The sequence below is a fragment of the Vicugna pacos genome, chromosome 3, assembly GCF_048564905.1.
Source record: "Vicugna pacos chromosome 3, VicPac4, whole genome shotgun sequence".
NCBI classification, from domain to species: Eukaryota; Metazoa; Chordata; class Mammalia; order Artiodactyla; family Camelidae; genus Vicugna; species Vicugna pacos.
This window is the reverse complement of record NC_132989.1, coordinates 64,550,632-64,571,251: the sequence shown is the minus strand read 5'-3', so window position 1 is coordinate 64,571,251 and position 20,620 is coordinate 64,550,632. Positions and strand designations below refer to the sequence as shown.

At 35.6% G+C, this 20,620-nt stretch overlaps 1 protein-coding gene across 2 annotated transcripts in view; it reads right to left on the bottom strand.

Annotated features, from left to right (window-relative positions):
• EDIL3 (EGF like repeats and discoidin domains 3) overlaps nt 1-20,620 on the bottom strand; it is a 392,981-nt gene that overhangs the window by 132,319 nt on the left and 240,042 nt on the right. For both annotated transcript variants that reach the window (XM_006197636.4, XM_006197637.4), the window contains one exon: nt 6,657-6,838. In XM_006197636.4, coding sequence (XP_006197698.1) covers nt 6,657-6,838 — 182 coding nt within the window. The remainder of the gene's footprint in view (nt 1-6,656; nt 6,839-20,620) is intronic.

The window sequence follows — 20,620 nt, the reverse complement described above, 5'->3', positions numbered from 1 at the left end:
AGCAGACTTCCCAGCAACCACCTTACAAATATCATCCATGCTCATCCAATGTTGCTTATAAAAGTGGTTTGCAGTGATTATGGGGGAAAGTGTGGGGCACTAGGGTTACAGAAAGTTTGATTCCTCTGCTGTGCAGATGGGTGAGGCATTTCTTATGATGTGGAGAGATATAGCACCTATGGCACCCATGGGATCATGCTTAGATGGTGCAATTGAATTTCAGTGTAAAACAGCTGAACACAGAGAGAGAGCAGTGTTGTTTGGACATTCTCTCAGTGCTGTATAATTACCACGTGAAAACGACCGCTCTCTCTCTCCCATCTGTTTTGTTCAATAGTCTCTATTCTTCTTTCAGTCAATTACCTGCATCTGTTTAACATAATTTTTCTTATTTGAGGGGCTATGAAAATAGACTTAAATCAGGTGTAAAATCAGCTCTCAAGTGGTATAGAAAAAAGGTAAACAAAGACCCTATTATGTTAAGTATGTTACCTGCTACGACTGAAATATATAGTTGGCAGAGAGGGAAAAAAGGACAGTGTAGTTGCTCCTAGCTTTGGAGATAAAAAGTAGGAATTCCAGGAATCCCTTTATAGAAAAGGCAACAAAGGAACTGAATCAAAGGAAGATTGGTAGATGGTCAGTAGAAGAACCATTAAGTGTACGTGCCTAATCACAGGAGCAGAAAACAGCCAGAGGAAGCTGAGGAATAGCAAGAAATCCAGGTCAGTGAGGATTTGGATGCTGAAAGAGAGGAAGCAGCTTAGAGGAAAAAGAAAAGAGATTCCAGATGCAGCTTCTTTTACGTTGGAGAACAACTGCTATCTAGTTAATCATCTGCTCCGTAGCTCACAGAATCTGGAGTTAAGATTCAAAACATACCCTTAATAGCAAATAAGCAAGTAGTAGGCACTAGTATTAGTATAAATGTGGTAAATGACCAGATGATTAGACACTAAATGTAATATTTTTCAGTACAGATGCATCAAGTCATTTTTACTTAATGCTAAGTGCCTTTTGGTTTTTCAAAATTAAAAGGTAACATTTTTTTCACATACACAACTCTGTGTGGAAGCTCACTTCTAATAAACAACTTAAAGGAAAATAGTAATCTTCCATCCAGAATTACTGCTTTTTAAAAGAAGATCATTAGAAACAATATATTAATGAATAGATATAATTAACCTTAGAGAGGTATTTAGCATGGATGGAAGTGTATCTGGGAAGGTAGCTTTTTTCAGGAAAAAACAGGCTACAACATTTTCTGTTTGAATGAAGAAGTAGTAAAGTTAGATCAGACTCAGGTTCTGTAACTTGAAAACAATCTGAAAATGAAAAAAAAATTACTTCTTAAAATCCGCATTTTAAAAATGTTTTTTTGTCTCAAGGAGCTCCAAGTGTCTGTAAGTACCAAAGAAGTTTTCACACACGTTATATACAGCCTTTTGAAATGAAATAGATGGTTACTCTATGTTTTGTAACATATTCAATCCCATTGTTCACAAAGTTGAAAAAAAACAAAAACACATATAGAATTTATATTCCAGAAATGTGAATTTGTAACATTACCTGTGCTCACATAAATCTCCTTTGGGCCCATGTATTCCACGTTACCATTTTATTTAAAAAGCAAAAGTCAGATGGTCTTGCTTTTGGGCATTCTAAATTTTCTAATGAAGAATTTAATAGCCCTTTAGGAAAAACAACTACTGAAAATACTTAAAAGCTTTATGACTAATGAATATTTATAAATTGTTGCTAAAGCTGGGGTGCACTTCTGACTACCATCTACAACATGGTTCTACTTCTTTCTAGTTTAGAAACTTTTTGTGGGTCACATAATTCCTACTATTCTTCTTCATTTTTCTTCACTGTTCTTTCCTTTCCTTCCACCCATGAAGTTATCACTACTTGCAGTTCCAACAACAAACTGCCCAGATCATCAAGTAAAACTGTTTTTCACTCTGGGCATAGCCATTCTAGGAATGCTACAGCAATTAACATCAAAATGGTAAAAGATTCAACCCCTAGTAAGCCTTGAGGCTTAAGATGCAGGAGATTTAAGTTTTAGTAGACCTTGAGCTTCATTATACGCCCACTGTAATATATTAACAAGGTGAATAAACATGCCCACAGGCGCCATGACAGTCCCAAGGCTAGCCACAAAAGGTCAAAGACTGGGAAATGGCCAACTTCCTGGGAATCCCAGCCCCTTCTCCAGACTAGTTAGACTGGTCCTTCTACTTATTTGCATATGAAGCCACCAAGCCCATAAAAATGGGCAGCACTGCCACCACAGCCACTGCTCGCTAGCTCGCTCGCGCTCTCTCGCTCTCTCTTCAGAGACGGCCGCTCTGTCTATGGAGTGTGTACCTACTTTTACTCCAATCTGAGCACCCAACCCCTACACCTCATGGCCCTTCTCTTGCCTTTCGATGTATCTCTTTAAATAAATCTACCTTTATTCAAAAAAAAAAGTTTTAATTTTAAAAATTTCCCCCTTTTGATTGAAGTATAGTCAGTTTATAATGAATGTTACATTAATTTCTAGTGTTTAGCATAGTGAGTCAGTTATACATATATATTCATTTTTACATTCTTTTTCATTATAGACTATTATAAGATATTGAATGTAGTTCCCTGTGCTATATACAGCAGGACTTTGTTATTTATCTATTTTATATATAGTGGTTAGTATCTGCAAATCCCGAACTCCTAATTTATCCCTCCACCCTCCCTTCTTTGCCCACTGGTAACCATAAGTTTGTTTTCTATGTTTGTGAGTCTATTTCTGTTTTGTAAATAAATTCATTTTTGTCATTTTAAAAGATTCTACATGTGAGTGCTATCATATGGTACAAAAGTGCTTTTTAAATTATATTTATTTATTTTTAATGTATTTCAGGCAGTACAAATCCAGGCTTTATGAGCTGATGAGACCTGTTTTTACGGTCAATCTGAGGATGATCTGTAATAAATAGGTCTGTAGGGCAATCCAGAAGCTTCTGTTTTTACCCAGTGATCCATGTGATTACTGTGCACATTAAAGTTTGAGAAATAACTCTGGCATATAGAAAAGGAATATATTAAGATCATACTCACATTTTCTAAAAGGGTAATGCATTATTTAAAATAGAAAGATCAAAACCTATTTTTCTCAGTAATAAAATATTAGCGCTGAAACAAACACTGGTAAATTAATTTTCCAAGGAAAACTATGGCTTTGCCATAGTATACTCATCAAATAGATCAGCATGTAATAATTTAGCTAGGTAATACATGGTGTAATGGGGATTTCTCTACTTTCATATTCTACAAATATTATGCTAAACTAGTCTTTAGTTTAACAAAAACTCTTTTAAAATAGACTACCTGGATAATAGTAAAATATTATGGTTCAAATAAAATGGTTAGCAGATGATGTAAGATCAGATTATGTATGTTATATTATTATATTTACTCTATTTCCTTATCTATATCCTTGATTTAGAGCATCCTGTAGGCAAGGGCTGTCTTTTTTCTACTGCCCAGGAGAGAACAGACTACAGAGTAGACATTCATTTAGTGAATATTTGTTGAATGAGTGAATAAATAAATGGCTGGAAATTCAATGTATATTCATTCCAGAAAGAACACATACAAACAAAATCATTTGAGAAATTAAAAAACAATAAAATGGAGATTTTTACCACGTTACAGCTATAAAGAAAAGAAAAATAAGAGGAATAGAAAATAAATATCTTTTAAAATAAATAATAAATAATCAGCCTGACTGACCTTATTCAGTGAGTTAAGTTCCCAGAAGGTTTAGATAAACTTCTACATTGTTATATGAGATAACACAAGACCTATTTCCATAACTGTGTGAGGTAATTTCTAACGCATCAGCCAGAAAGAAAAATTGATATTCCAGGAAGCCAATGAACTAGTTAGTGTTTAAGATGGTGGTTATTTATTACTTGGATAAAAATCTAGGCGAGGAATTAACGGTCAGAAAAATTGAATAAAAGGATAAAATAAGGTTTTTGTTTAACTGTATTTACTGCACTAACTCCTTAAATTCAGAACCAATTATGAACACTGTGGTGCTATCCATAATTACATGCTGAGTGTGTAAATTTAAAATGGCAATTTCAATTTTCATTTCATCAAGATGAGGAAGAAAATGAAATTGAATACTAATTAGTGCATGTGTCTCATACACCTGAAAGGGGAATACTGTGCTCATTATAAGTGAGTTTAAGCAAAGCGCTCAAATGTTTCATTTGAAGGCCTGAATATAAATAAGAGTTAAGTGACAAGGGAAATTAATAATGCTCAAACACAGAAAATGAGGAACAGGATTAGACTTCCCAGAGCCTCTTAGATATGGTTTTCCTTTAAGAAAGGGATACACTTTTTCTTTCCAGAAAAATAACTTAGAAAATAAGATGTTATTAAAGAATACTATAGCACAATATGTACTCCAAACACAATCATGAAGTATATTTTGAACAATGGTGAGTTTTCAATTTTCCTTCCATTATATGTAAGATTTCTTCACCTAATATAAACTCTTTTTATTTACTTTTACTGTTTTTCTCAGAGTTACTATCTTCACACTAAAAGCAAAATAATAAGAAAACTAGCAATAATAGTAATAGACTATCCTTAAAAGAAGTATTTAACTATTCTACTGAGGTTGATAAAATTATATTTACTCTAAATTCCTCTAAGAGACAACTATTGTTCCATTGAGGATATTTCTACCTATAATTGCCGGGAATAAGAAAACTTAAAATTCATTCATACTTTGAAAGACAGAGCATTGCATAATGTTAACTAGGCAATAAACCACAACAAAGTAAAGTGAAAAATCAGGACATAAAATATTTGTAAGGTGCTTCTCAGAGAAAACACTGCAGAAGTATATTATTTATGGTTTACTGAAGCATGGTAATCACTGATACTCTCAAACATAATCTGTCAAGTGGAAACCCTGATTCAAACCTGTGACATCATTTCTCAATTGCTCTGCAATTTCCGCTATGAATCTTAATTTCTAAAGTTTTATCATGACCTCAATCCTACAAATGCATTTTATAAAGTCAACTAAAAAAATGGTCTCCAGAATGACTTTAAGCAAATAGAATGCAAGCATTTTGTTGTTGTTGTTTTCTGTTTACTTAAAACTTAACTGTAACTTCATTAGTCCATGATCAAACTGTGCAGATGTGCCATTTCAACTATCTGGAATTTTTGCACATGTGGCTATAGATTAGAAAGATCATGGTTAGGAAATAATTTCTGCAAATGCATGCAAAAATGAATTCATAAAACAAAACAAGAATATCAAGTAACCACATGGAACCACATAGATAAAAGAAATGTATATAGGATATGTAAAAATTCATAAGAAATCTGAAGATATATCTAAAGCAGAGCTTGGTCCTGTTTCGAAAGTATGCAAATTACACTACTTGGCCATAAATCAATTTCTCTAAAACTGCCTGTACAGCAGCCTCTCGTTTTTGCACCTAATAACATCACATCATGCATTCCCATTTAAAAAATTATCTCTGACTCAAAATATGTAGTCAACAGATAAAACAGATCAGCTACCTAAACAAATCAAAATTCTGTAACAACTCCTTATTCTGATGGAATAAAGCCAAAATCTTTTAGTATGTATAAATCTGATGGCACACTAAACTTGCACATTGGATTTGAATGCATTCCTCCAGCAACCTAAACACAGGTCATAATTTTCTGTATGTCATTGCCCAGATTCTCACCTAGCATCTTTGATCATGCTGTTCCCTTGGCACCTGGTCTCTAGTGAAAGCCAAGGCCTATCTCAAAAGCTACCCTCCCCATCATACTTTCTCATGACAATCACTTCTTCCTCTGTCCCCAGTGTATACTGGATTTTCCCTCTTTATTAGCACACATCAATGACTTGTTAGATGTTCTTAACATGCTCCCCATCAACACAGGTATAATTTTTCACAGAAACCAGAGTTTGACCACCTTTTCTGTCTCTAAATATGTAGTTTCCTGTCTCACTTCAGCTAAGGGCTCAACAAGTGTTTTACTAGGTAGAATATAAGATGCAAACATCACTACATCCATCACATCTTTGGGAAATCACTTAATATTTCCATATGTCATTGCTTCCTCATGCTTTAAAAAAAAAAGGTAACAAATAAGAGAGTATGAATTGAAACACCCTCAGCTATTGACAGAAGGTGCTGAAGACATCTGTGGTATTACCCTAAGCTTCTACATATTGTATATTTGCACATATGGAACCACTTATAAGACATAGAAGGAAAAGACAATTTTTATATTCTTGAAGTGTTAACATTTAGCAGCAATGTTTGATAAAGTACTAATGAACACATGGTAAATGTAAAAACCTTCCCCTTGATATGTACCTTAAGATAATGATATTTATAATCTAAGAATTTTAACATTTTTAACCCTCTTAATGCACTTCCCAATGGAATGATCACATTTCCCACAGTTTCAGAGTTAACAATCAATTGGGACTCTAGCTAAAGCATCCTTTCCTCTGCAACCATGAAGACAAGTCCCACTGTGGGCACCTACTATGTTCTTTCTGAAACGACTCTGGTCATTCCGTGACAGTAGCCCTGACCCATCCCATTTGTTACCTGAATCCATGGCCATCTGTCATTTTCTGCAGCTGTCCAGGCATTTATCAGCCCCTTCTTATTAAGACGGGCATAGTAGGGATACCATTTCTGGAGTCCAAAAAGAGCTCGGTGGGTAGATGAAGCTGTGATTTGTTGATTGGATATGATTCCACCTTCAATTCCCAATGGGCCTGAGCATTCTGGGAACAAATCAGGAAAAAAGTGTGAATGTATTAGAAATAATCCCTATCGAAACGTGGCTGTTAGATTTGATGGGAGATAATTTTTAAGTGATTTTAATTTGGGCCATCATACCTTCTGAGCCCCTTCTACTTTCAAGATTTGTTACTGGTGACATGATGGAGATAATTGCTCCTCATGCCACTCTTTTCTCCCTCTGCTTTGAGTGTGGCACCTGAACACTCCCCTCTGCATTGTGATTCTGTACGATTTAATGTTATCCTTTAATTGTTGATCACATCAACAAAAAAGTAATGTCCTTAAAAGGTCTGTCTCATCTTTTATATTCCCATTAGCATGCTTCATAAACTATAAGTTCTCAAGAATATCTGTTGATACAATATTTCTTAACTAGCCTACACCTGAGTTTTGTATCAAAAATCATTTTCTTGCTGACTTAGCTCTTCTCTCTACTATGCATTTTTTAACTTAAATTTCATAACCACTGTCATTTATACTTCCACAAAAAGGGCAATATGTCAATCTGTTCACATTTAAGACTATTATAATAATGACTTGTGATATGCTATAATAGAGAATAAACAGACAAATTCTTTCTGTAAAGTAAGTAGGTAAACTCTGACATTATAAACAGCAGTATGAACACCACTCATTAAATCAAGATATTAAATACTTACATTTCTAATATTTTTAATTCAAAATTCACAACTGTACCAACAGGGATACTGAATTTACATTTTAGTTTTTTTCTTTTATTTTTCTTTAAATTTGCGATTTGGAAATTCAAGAAAACTCTCCCTATAAAAATTTAAAACACTAACATTAAAGCATAATGTACTCAAATACATTTTCAGATACCAAATGTGCTTAGATTTTAAAATTAAAAATGAATTTACATCAATCTAAAAATTATATATATTATATATCATATATATTTGAATTTCTTACTTATTTCATAGAATTTCACCAGAAAGTACATTTATTTTAAATTCATTTTCAAAAATTTTGAATAATACTATGCTATGGTGAAAAGTAATAGCTAGCTTTCTTAATTTCATTAAAATTTCATATACTATATTCAACTTTTTGCCAATTTAGAGTTATATAGTAACTAATTTGATAATCTTATTACAAAATACACTACAAAAATGCATCAAAATTCCTGAAAATATGAAACGAGCATACTGCCATTATTAATGTTAGCGTATATAAGTCAATTTGATCAGAGATTACCACCAAACCTATTACAGATTTTAATTACTATTGAACTCCAACATTTGTCAGTGATTAAATGTTTACACTCCGACTGAGGTTGAAAATAAGAAAGGAAAAACCTTGCAGGTAGACTGTAATATTTTAAAAAGTTACAAAGATGTTTCTCAGTGGTAACCTTTTTTTCACTAAGCATAAATGTGTTTTTCTCTTCCATTCTCAGACAATAAACAGCTCTTAGCACATTACTTACTAACATTTCCCCAACAGATTAAAAATCTTTAAACATTTTTTATAAAAAGGAAAATATGTGGATAAGTAATCATCTTAATCAGATGTTATTAGTAAAGATTACATTACTACAGCAAAAATTGTACCTTTGTGATTGACAATTCACAAATCATTCACTTGATAAGTTTACTTTACACAGTAAGATCTTTTCTAAAACATGCATTTAGAACTCTTTAGCACATTATAAAGGTGTGTTGTATCACTTTGAAGTCACTAAGTAAGAAGCCATTCATTTTTAGAATCGTAGTATTAGGAGCTACAGATAATAATCTGATTTTCATATTCCAAAAAAATTAACATTGAAAATTCAAATGTTGAGTCTTTGAATTCTTGCTTTGCTTTGCATTTTAAACATCAAGATCTTTACAGATTTCATAAAAGCACTAAGAAACTTTCATGATGACACTTTGATTTTAAACAACTGCAGGAGGCTGGCTTTTTAAGAATATTGCCATTAAAAAGAGTCTCAAGGATGCTTGTCCTTGATTTGTACAATGTTTGGATGGGAAAATGTAGCAGGCAGGGAGGCCATTTATTGTAGGCCAGTCAGTGGAATGGCAGAGCCAGAGAGCCAGCTTTGATTAATTAAACTGCAGGGCAGCCTTAGAAAGAATTCTGTACCACTTAGTTCTGTACTTCTAAAGACCTTATGCGGAATTGGATATCCTCCCTGAATTTGTAACCATTTTAAAAGAGATTAGACCTCAAACCACACTATTCAGTGTCTCTGCTTTGTCAGTCTTCTTAACCTTATTAGCTACCGTATCAGCAAAACACACTGGCTGTGAATTGCTGCATCATCATACAGACCAGATACCAATGAGCAATTTTTAAAATATAGTTGCATTTTTTTTCACTCTGCCATAAGGCCCCCAATCTTTGCCATGCCATCAACAGCCGTTCTTTCAAACAAAACATAATTCCAAAAACAACTGACATGTTATATTTACATAGGACTTCACAGCTTATAAAGTGTTTTCACATGAGCTCTCATTGCTGTAATGTCAAATTGAACATTTCTTTTCTCAGTTCTCAATTCCTCCTGTTTTTTTTGTTTTAAAATAAACTCTTGTAAAATTCACTTACATACTATGCTGTGTGTTGCCAATCAGTGAAGCCCAGCAGAGGGAACACACCCTGTGGGGGGTTCTTGAGTGAAGCGTGCATCAGTGAGGTTATCAGTTTAATTCCTTAAACATTGAGTGGTCCTCAATTTTTATTTTCATTAAAAAAATTGTGGTTATGATGACAACTAATCCACTAGCTGTGAAGTAATGAAAGATAAACAGTGTTTTGCCTTTGTAACTACAAATTGTTAATAATGAGCTTGGTTCTACAAGGACATTTGCACGTTTCTCTTTATTGCTGATAAAGAGGTGATCCTGACTCTGGCTCATCTGGAGCAGGCACTGAATCTTACTGTTGTATCCTTAGATGTTCACAGTGGCTTGGCTTCTTCACAGGAAGAGCTCAATAATCATGTGCGTAATGTTGGTATCAAAGGCTTTTTTCCTAAAGAGGAAGCTAATCATCAAATCCAGGTCTTATAGTTTGTTTCACCCTGAAAAGTTGTCACAACAGCAACTTTCCTTCACTAATCATTTGGACCACAATCAAATGGATGTCATCATAATAAAGGATTCAAAATTCAATTTCTTCTTGCCTGGGCTATCCACTTCCCCAGTGCCCTATTAAATTCAACAGTTATAAAAACGAAAGAAGTTGCAATTCAGAATGCAAATGATTAAACACCTAAGATTCAGTGACCTTAAGCAGTGAACAATAAGATGCTTAAAAGAAAGACAATCTGGAGATACACATTGCTATCACTATCAATAACTGAGGGAAGGATATAAAATAATGCTTGATGAAAAATGGTCTCAGATGATCATTCTGAAGTTGGAAAAGTACATCCGCATGTGTTTCCTCATGTAGGCAAAATTATACTTCAAGGGAAAAAAGTCACCATGCTAATTCATAAGTGACAAAACTTGTGAGGAGGGAAGTTCAACTCATAAAAAAAATGAGTCTGGAATTAAAGCCAAATGCTCTTTGGCACAAACAGAAAATAATGTCAATTGATAGTGTAAGGAGCTCAGTAATTCTTCAAAATTGGATCCTGGATCCTTTCCTTCTGTGGTGATTTTACATGGAGGATGCGGGCTTACACATACTAGAGTAGAGGATATGAGAATTAACATTAAGAAAACTTGTAGAATATCACTAGTGGTACCCAGGATATGACCGAGTTTTCACAAATTGGGACATATTAAAGCAGCAGGTGACAGTCTGTGGCAGTGAATCATGGAAGTAAATACTGAGGTATTATGGTGGTCTGTGTTCCTTTAAAGGTATCCAAAATTGACCTGCTACCATTATTGGCTTATATATTGCTTATCAAATATGAATAGGCTAATTCAATCCTGACTAATTTACTGTCCTCTCATTATACTCATCTATCTATCCATCCATCCACCTATTCTCCGTTCATTCAGTTCAGTTTTTAAAAATGCATATTTATTAAAGGCTTACTATATACCAGACACTAGGCAGTGTAGACAGTGAACAAGGCAGAAAAAAAAACCCATCTCTCATAGTTCATATTCTAGTGAAGAGACACACTATAATGAATCCTTAAGTAAAAAAGGAAATACCATAAAGTGGTTAGTGAAGGAAAAAAAAAAGGTGGACCAGGTAGCGGTGTCAGGTGATCAGAGACAGCCTTTCTGAGAAGTGACACTAAATCTGATCTCTGAGTGAGAAGCGGGTGGGCTACTGCGGTAGGTTTACTGTACTGTTTTCTGAAGGAGCTTCAGTCCAGTGGGAGAGACACACCTAGAAGTGAAAACATTTGAATATAATATGGCAGATGCTGTGATGTTGGATACACATTATTCAACGGGAGAAGGAGAAGGAATTATCACCCAGACTGAGGTTCAGGACAAGATTTCCTGGAAAAGAGAGGGAGCTAAAATAGTGAAGAAGAAAGAGAGGGCAGACACAGAGACAGGAAACAGCTGGTATGATTAGGGAAGTGGAGGTGGTTCAGTATTACTAGACCAAGATAGTTGGTCAGGAGATGTTCAAGGATGGGGTGAAGAAGCAGAGAGAGCCTAGATTATTTTCCTAAGAGCTTCTGAGAAAAAACTGATTCTATTAATGATGTGGAGTTTTTGAAGGATTCTAACTATGGTCATATTTTCATTTAATATAAATAATTTAAGGGGGGACAAAACTAGGGCCAAAGAGCAAGCTACTATCATGGTCCAGGTGAAAAATGGAGCAGTCTGAAGGAGAAATGGAAAAAAAAGTTTAAAGCATATTTAGAAATTAAAAAATGAATAGAGCTAGGAATAATTAGATGTTGAATGGAGAAGAGTAATGGAGTATCTTCAAGGGTGACGGACAGCAGACAGCACATGGCAACCCCCAACAAAGGGACTGGCCATGCCTCACAAAGAACACCTTTGAATCTAATTCTTCCCTTAAAATTTTATCAAAAATAATTCCTGCTGCTGGAATTTGAGAGGACCTGTTTTTGTCCCAGCTGGTATTGTCATGTAGAACCCTGCCTGCTACGTTCACAACCAGGCTGCAGGGACAGGATTGAAAAGAGAAAACCTGCTTCCACGCTGAAGCCACACTCAGAACTCCCCTGCCCTACAGCTCATCCACGTGTACTGTGCGGGTACATCTCTTGTCCCACAAAATGGGGAGCCCTATTCTGGAGAGGGATTACATCCCTCCCAGTATCTAGTCTCATACTTAGCAGAAAATTAATTTCTTAAAATAAATCCAAAAGGTATATAAACAGGAAAAGCTACAGCTAACACTGTAACAATTTTATTTGTATAATGCACTTTTAAATTGAAAAATTATTTCACCTAGTCTCTCCAGAGCACACAGATACTGAGGTTTTTAGAAACGGTATGCTGAGTGAAGAGGGAGTAATTAACAAAAATGGGCTGACAGTCAAGTGGGTTACTTCTCTTTCAACTAGTTGTCACACAGCCACAGTATTTTTGAAATTGTCTACTGTTACCTCTAGAGTGGGCCCAGAGGCAATGGGATCATTGCCGAGTACGACAGCAGAATATGGTCAACATTTCCGGGCTATGTGAGCTGTGTTTATGCATCTTTGTTATTGTGCTTCCTTTGGTCAGGTTTAACAATCATCTTGAATTAATGAGTCCAATCAACATCGATTACCAGAGGATTTTAGGCATCATTTAAATAATCAGTTAAATAAATGTTTTGCTTGAATTGTCTGAGTGGCCTGGAAATGCCTTCTGACCTGAGGCCCTGCTGTGCAGACTAACTGAGCCAGTGACGTCACCCGGCAGGCTGAGCAAGAGCCGCTGGGCCAGCGGGCGGGGGCCAAGCCTCCCTAGAGTGATGCCTCCGATTTTGCCAAGTCCACGTGAATCACATGGCCTCAAAGTGAAGTCCTTCTCACTTTGCAAACTCAATCTCTGGAGTGTGGCAAAGAATGGCATCTGCATTTTATTGATCCTGCAGCTGACAAGCCAGCAGTGCCTCAAGATGTCTCACATCTTGTTCCTGAGTGTGCTGATTAAGCCTTTCAAATAAGGGAGATGCTCGGCTGAATCTGTAACAGGAATGTACTGCTTTCCTTTGCTCTATCTCAATATCCAGACATCTTCAGAATGAAAGGATTTCAAATTAAAGCCATGTAAGAAACAAATCTTTAAACATCTCCAGCCCTCTCTTTCTCCGAGCATCTCATCCTCTTGCAGGAGTGTGAGTCCTCTGCTGTGCTTAGCATAGCATGATAATTGTGCTGAACACTAGCACCAGCGGATGAGTTACTGATGACCTCCACTGCTGCAGAAACTAATGCTGAGTCAAGCATAAACCTCCCTCTCTGCCACCTGGACCACAGCCTTTCTTTTATTCCTAGCATTTGTTCTATTTTAGAGCTGTCTTGAGACCAGGTTCTAAATTGATGAGGGAGAGATCAAGGCCACTATTTCTCACTTTGTGGCCCAGGGGTTAAAAGGAGCCCTGAAGATCTTTTTCTTTTGAGTCCTGTCACTTAAGCCCCACCCCACCCTCCCCACACACACTTGCCGAGTTCTGTCAGGCTATCATTTTTCTGGTCTTGGGGAGCGGTGTCAGAGGAAAGAGGATGAGGGACAGAAGGACTACAGGAGGTATAAGAAAAGCTGATTTCAAGAAGAGTTTAGATGCACCAGTTTGGTGACAGGAGATAGGGGAAATGGGGAAGAGCTCCCTGGACATGGTGTAAGAATGTGAAGTGGACACGCACAACACGGTCCTCCCTTAACTCATGTGCTCACAAATCCCCAAGGAGCACCCCTGGGGGTCAGCCTCCCCTCATTGCACTGAGAGTGATCACCTTAAAAGGACTTGGAGGGAAAATCTATGTGGTGATGCTTGTTTCTCTCCACACTTAGAGAACACGCTTCTTTTATCAGGACTTAAATTTCACATCTGGCCATAGTAACCTTGCTTAGGGAAACTAGTAATTGCAAAATCATCAAAATAGTTTGCAAAAATCAGTTAAGCTTATTTGGAATTCACATAAAATGCATGTGTACCTTGGAGAAAAGTCTATTTCTTTGCATCAGATGGGCTGCACACCCTCGATAAATGCCAATTTTCTTCACAATCTTGAAGACTGATTCTGTGACATGTGGCCACTAACGTATTTGCCCCATGCCATTAAGAACTGAATGCTATTATTTTCTACTGGAAAGCTCACAGGTGCCCAAGGTAAACGATGAGGAACAACTATTTGTGCATTTTTTTTTCTCTTAGGTAATAAACTTCTTAAAGGTAGAAACATGCCCCTTTTGCACTATTTATGTTTCCAAATCACTTAGCACAGCACCTTACAATTGGCAGTTCTCAACATTGTGGGTTAACGTAAATTAAAACAAATCACTGCTTTTTTGGGACGACTTCTCTTCTTGAAATTGAATCAATCTTCTGAATGTAGGTGTATCATCGCTCTAAGGAGTCAACAGACTGGGTGGGTGTTAAAAATCAGAAATATGTTCTTGGAATGCTGGAACTCTGGAAATATGTAAGAATTGGCTCTTGGAGGTAGGGGAAATAACATGTTTGGAATGAAAACCAGCATTCATTAAGTTACAGATTCAATTATCAGCCATCTAGCTATTTTCCTATAAAATGTGATTATGCTTTTCTGCACACTGTGTTATCTCAAGTCAGTTATGATGTACTATCAGCTTAAATTAATCATTTTAAACTCAGAAAAAATTAAACTCATGATGAAGTTAAATTATAATAGGAAACTGTCCATTCATATGTTCCCAAGCTAATTTCTGAGCGCACTGATGCGGACTGATAGTGTTACGTGGACTGATAGTGTTACTAGAACAGTGGGGCCTGTGGACTCTAGTATCCAAAGGCCAAAATTTGTATTGCAGTAATTCACGAAAGTCAACAAAATCCAATGCTATCCTCCTATGACAGTTACCAGCATTGTCATAGGACAATCAAAGAGTGCATTTTAGTTTGTTTAAGATGCCTCCTTTCAGGAAAGAAAAGCATACGGGCTTTTCAAGTGCTGAGTGCCCTTTGGCAGTCCGGCAAGATTTCAGGAACTTGTACTCAGGCTTCCACTTACACTGCACAATTTATCTTCTCCTGACTATGAAGATAACAGCATGGTTTGATGAAACATTTGTCTGTAGAGTCAAAAGCCTGCAATTAAAAAACCTGCAGACATATACCTATTCTTGCCTTCCGACAAAACGTACATCTGCACAGGAAAGAGCTGTAAAGGGGTATAATGCCAAGGTAAATGCTAAAGGTGGATTCAGCTGCTTCAAGAGACCTGAGTCGAATACTAAATGTAAATATTCAAACCCTGCTATGCAGAAGACACTTTCCCACGCTTAAAAGTTATTTACCTCCTTTAAGTTTTTTTGGTAAACGCATAGCGGGATAAGTAATGCAAGGCATTGCCTCTGATGTTTTGTTATAAAGTAGTATTATTGACATGTCAAACTCAGAGTTTTATTTGAGAGATAAATCATTGTCCAAAATCCAATTATCAGCTACCTAGCCATTTTTTCTGTACAATGAGGCTGTGCTTTCCTTCATACCAGATTGTTATCTCAGGTCAAGTGTGAAGTCTCAGTGTTCCAGAGGTCAAAAGAAACTAAACAAGAAGAGAATAAACAGGAAGCCACTGCAGATGGCAAGGTACTACGTAATGAGCCCCCGTCCTGCTAGAACATTTTGGCAAGTTGGCAGAACAAAGGATGGAGAGCAAAATGGAAACTGGAAGTGCACTGTAGATGATCTGCTTATATGAATTCTAGAAATATCTGTATGTGCATTAATTCCCCAAAATCTAAGAAGTGTTTGTCACACAGAAAATAAAGAGATAGGAATCATATCGTCAGAGACGTGCTGGAGTTGGGGAAGGAAACTAAAAGTTCTGCAAGTAATATTTTTCAGACTGCCCTCCATGTCACAACCTCAGCTCCATTGTTTTTCCTCCTTCCAAACTAAATAAAACAGAAAAACTTTTGTCAGCATTTCCAGTATAAAACTGAGGCAGGAGATGAATTCTTGATAACAACATATTTACTAATCGAACATTCCCAGAGAAGAAAGTATCACAAGGGCTTTGCATACAGTATTTGCCAGGACTTTGGTAGTTCTGAAAGGGACAACTCAACATAGAATTTTAAACACAGCAAATGTAAAGTTCTTAAAACAAAGGACACTTTGTGAATTTCATAGAAAGTACATTCTAGGAGAATTTAGTAGCTTAACAAGTAATAACAATATTATTACAAACTTACAGAAGCAAAGCCGGCTTTTCATACATTCTTTCTTTTTGTTTTTTTTTGGGAGGTGGAAATTAGGTTTACTTATTTATTTTTAGAAAACGTACTGGGGATTGAACCCACGACCTCCTGCAATGTAAGCATGCGCACTACCACTTGAGCCATACCTTCCCCCCAACACATTATCTCTTAAATTTAAGATTCATATGGGATATCCATTTTATAATGTAATGAATATAGGTCAGCTTATTAAAACAGGATATTTAACTTCTATGTATTCTCAAAGTTATTATATATAATAATAAAGTAGACCTTGATATTATGTTACGACCAGGTTTAATGTTCACTTTTGCTGGGTAGTATTTGTAGAAAAAACAACTAAAATGTGTATCAGAGCTACCTAATAATGGATACTACATTTCAGAGAATTAAAGGTATTTAAAAATCTTAAATCTGCATTTAAATCTTAAGCTGCTAAAAAGAGCAGAGAATATTATCTTTGTTCAACAAAATATTCATAATGGGATATGATGCTATTTTCTAGTATGTTCATATTATTGTTATATTGTCTGACCTAATAGATATGCTTCTTACAAACTTATGTTAAAATTATATGATGAATATAAAGACTTAGGCTACAAAGAATATTTACAGGATTAACCAGGAATCAGGTAAGAATCAGCAAATCACACACATAAAACAAAGCACAGCCACTAACCCCGAATGGAAATAGAAGAATTACTATCATTTCTAAAAGCGCCTATACAAATGAGGAAAAGAGTGACATGCTTTTCTTAGGAATCCTTCACTTCAGTCAAATGCGTCAAAAAATACTAAAAACAATTATTTTGTAACTTAATAGTCATTAGGATACAGATGGCTATAGCTACTAATTTTAATGTACAGGAATGATAAATTACACAAAATAAATAGACTCTGAGATGTAAATTTAATCTTGCATTAGTAAGAAAATATTTCATTAGTTGAACACTTTTTTTCATTACCCAAAATCTCTTTAGCTACAGAAAAAAGAAATGACTGTGTGAACTATAAATTGCTCAGGCAGGGGGTTATGACAATATATCCTTGGGCCTTAGTACTTTCCAAAGTTATCTGCTCAACTAAACCAAAACTACAAAGATAAGAGGAAAATAGAAACACTCTTATATCAGTAGATTCAAAGGTCTATAATTTCATAGCATTATACAATTTACAAGTATAAGCAATTTATGTGGGGAAAAAGGTTAACAATGAAGTGTAATATACTGGTGGCTTATGACGTATATAAAGTGACTTATTAAGTCTTGGCAAATTTGCTGGTATATCAGGTCATCAAGGCTGTTTTCACTGCAATTTTGGTTACGGGCATGAAGGTAAATGCAGTCCCAGATACCCGTAATTTCTTTTAAAATCTGGGTAATGCCAATACATAGCGAAGTATGGAAACTGTGCATTAATAATCTGTATTACAGGGAGAATAACACCCACCTGAGCTTTGTTGCACAGGTTAGGAAAAATACATGGTGAGCACAGAGTAAACCATATGGCGGTTAATATGCCCTCAGTGAATGGTAGCTCTTATATTGTAGTTGTTATTGTTATTTTATTGTTATAAAGCAAAAGTTAGAGCTAAAACTTATGGCTAGGGGAGATTGACTCCCACAGTGACTACTTGGAGATCCAAGAGTTGAACATATACTGCTAGTTCAGCCAGGTTTTTACATGCACTCACTTCTTATTCAGGAAGTAAAAGAGGAATAGAACGTCCACTCCCATTTCCCATACAAAATATTCTTCAATAAAAATTAAAATACATACATAAGCACAATTGTTAATCATGAACAGTTACTGGCAATGATTCAAAATGTCATGTCAGTTGGCGTCTCCCTAATATCATATTCATCATCAGATAATTCTGTCACCAAAGCATGCAAATTGCCACATAAATCTCTGCCTGAGGGAAATACAAACTATAGCTTCTTATAATGAATGAAAATGAAATGATTCCCCACAGTATATGGCCAGACTCACTGGAAATAAAAATAACTAATTAAATAATCTCTTTTTAAAATAGGTCTATGTCTGGCAGGTGCTTTTTGTCGTTGTGGTACAGAATAGGGAGCCTTCCTATGGAAAAGTCTCATATTAACACTCTGATAAACCAGATTACAGTTTTGAAAAGCACCTTTATAATCAAGTTTTTTTCCCAATTCAATATCCGAGTAATCCTATCTTTAGGTTAGATGGAGATGAAGTTTTAGCCGGCAGCAACTTTGTGCAGTAATCAAAGGAATCTTATTTCCTCAAGTCCATAACCGAGAGTAAAGTAACAAACCATTTCCCTCCAAATTGAATGATACTTGGTTCCCATATCTTCAGCATAACCTTTTTTGTTTGTTTCATCATGACTCATTTTTCCAATCAAAGTGAGAAGAATGCTAATTTTCATTGTTTCACATATCCAAGGACATAAAGGGGATGTACTGGAAGAAAAATCATGAAATGCCCCTTAGCACATAGCCAACCCTTTTTATGATCTGATTCTGTAATATAAGAAAACCATGCATGAATACTAGTTTCTTAGGAAGTGTCAACTCAACAAAGTAAAATGAAAAGACACTTTCAGAAGAAACTTCTTTGCTCCAAAGGTGTGGATCTTTTCTCTCACAGACATTCCAAGAATAAAAATGAAGCCTGAATATATTTATTGCAGAGAAAAAAAATGCCATGCATTTCAGCCTCAAAATAACCCCAAGAATAGTAGTTTCATTTCCAACTTTGAGGCAACTGAGGCTCAGAGAGGTTAAATAGCTCCCATAAAGTCACAGAGCCAAAATTTGGCACCAGGTGTATCTATTACCAAAGGGTCACGATAAACACGCTGATATGACGTGCTGGGGACCTTCTGTTTGCTGCATAAGGCTTAAGCAGTGTGGAGAAGTGATGAAAAATGACAAACAGGGCACTTGGTGATCATGTTTACAAAGACAGAGAGTAGTAACCTCACTCACCTTGTGTTCATCATTGTTTCTGCCATGGCTCATAGACTGAAGGCTCCACATAGACTGTTGTTCATTCAACATTTAAAAATATTTGTGGAACCTCTTCTTTGTGCAAGGCAAAGTCACAACATTTCATACTTTAGTCTTTTGAGGTTCAAAGTGATTATACAGCTGGGAGTAGCTCAGTAGAAACTAATTTGAAGTCAGCATCATTTTATAGCTAGAGGTCCATAGAAAAGGACTAGAGTGAACTGCCTACCTCAAGGATTTCTACAGCTATATTTTTTCCTCTCCCTCTTACTCTTTATTCTCACTCTACAACTGCTTTCATCTTTTCATTTTTAAAGGCCAATTATGACACAGGGCATTCTTCTATGTTTAACAAAATGCCTCAGGATAAACCGTGGAAGCAATTGTTTTCAATGTTAGTATCTTCAAACATGAAATTAGCATCTGGGTAAGTATCACATTAGTCTAATTTAGGTTACAAAGGTAAAGGTTTATGTATAATTTCCAAAATTTTTAGCATTACTTTATCAAGAACTTTGTGTCCTAACCCAGGATTATTTTCGTTGTCGCTGTTAATTTTTTTTTTTTTTTGCCAATAGCTTTGTATTTTCGGTGTGCAATAATCATTAGAAAAAAATAAGCAAACACCAATTAAATATTCATGTGCACATTAGCTTGGATTTCTCCAGTGTATTTCTCTTTTCCCTCAAATTCACTTCAATGTAAATCTAAGATTCATTACCTGTGCTAACAGATTAAAAAGTAAATATAAAGAAGAGAAATTAATTGATTAAATCTATGCCACACACCTTGCAATTATTTTAAAATTCAGTTTTAACTCTCATTTCTCATAAGCATGACTAATTAATAACATGATTGACTAAGACATAATTTTTGCCATATTTAACCTCTATCAATACTCTCTGGTTAAGGTGGAATACTAAAAAGAAAAATCATCTCTACCAGTAATAAAAGCAGCCTCATAGACAATTTACTTGGCTAGCCAGCTCCTGGAATTTCAACAAGTGTACGTACTATTACATTATTTGGAGCAGAGAGGCTGTGACTGGAATGTAAAACAGTCACTTCTTTAACTTAAATGCTGTGAGGTAAGACCATGTCTATAAATTTTCCCAATATTTTTCTTTTTTAAAATACAGTTTAAATTTGGGTTACATATGTCTAGCAGTGTATTCATTATGTTTAAACAAGTGAAAATCTGCTTCCCATTATTATATTAATCAATATAGATGAAGGCACTCTCTCTTGCTCTCTCTCCATCTCTCAATCTCTCTTTCTCTTTCTCTAAGATTTTTTTATTCTAGCTCTCTCAAGAAATCTGAGTCACTCAACTGCCTGGGTTTGTCAAATGTCCAGTCTATCCAGGTAGGGATTTTAGGTGTTACAGATACTAAGAAAGAAAATACAATGAAGAAACAATGTCTATTCTTGAAAA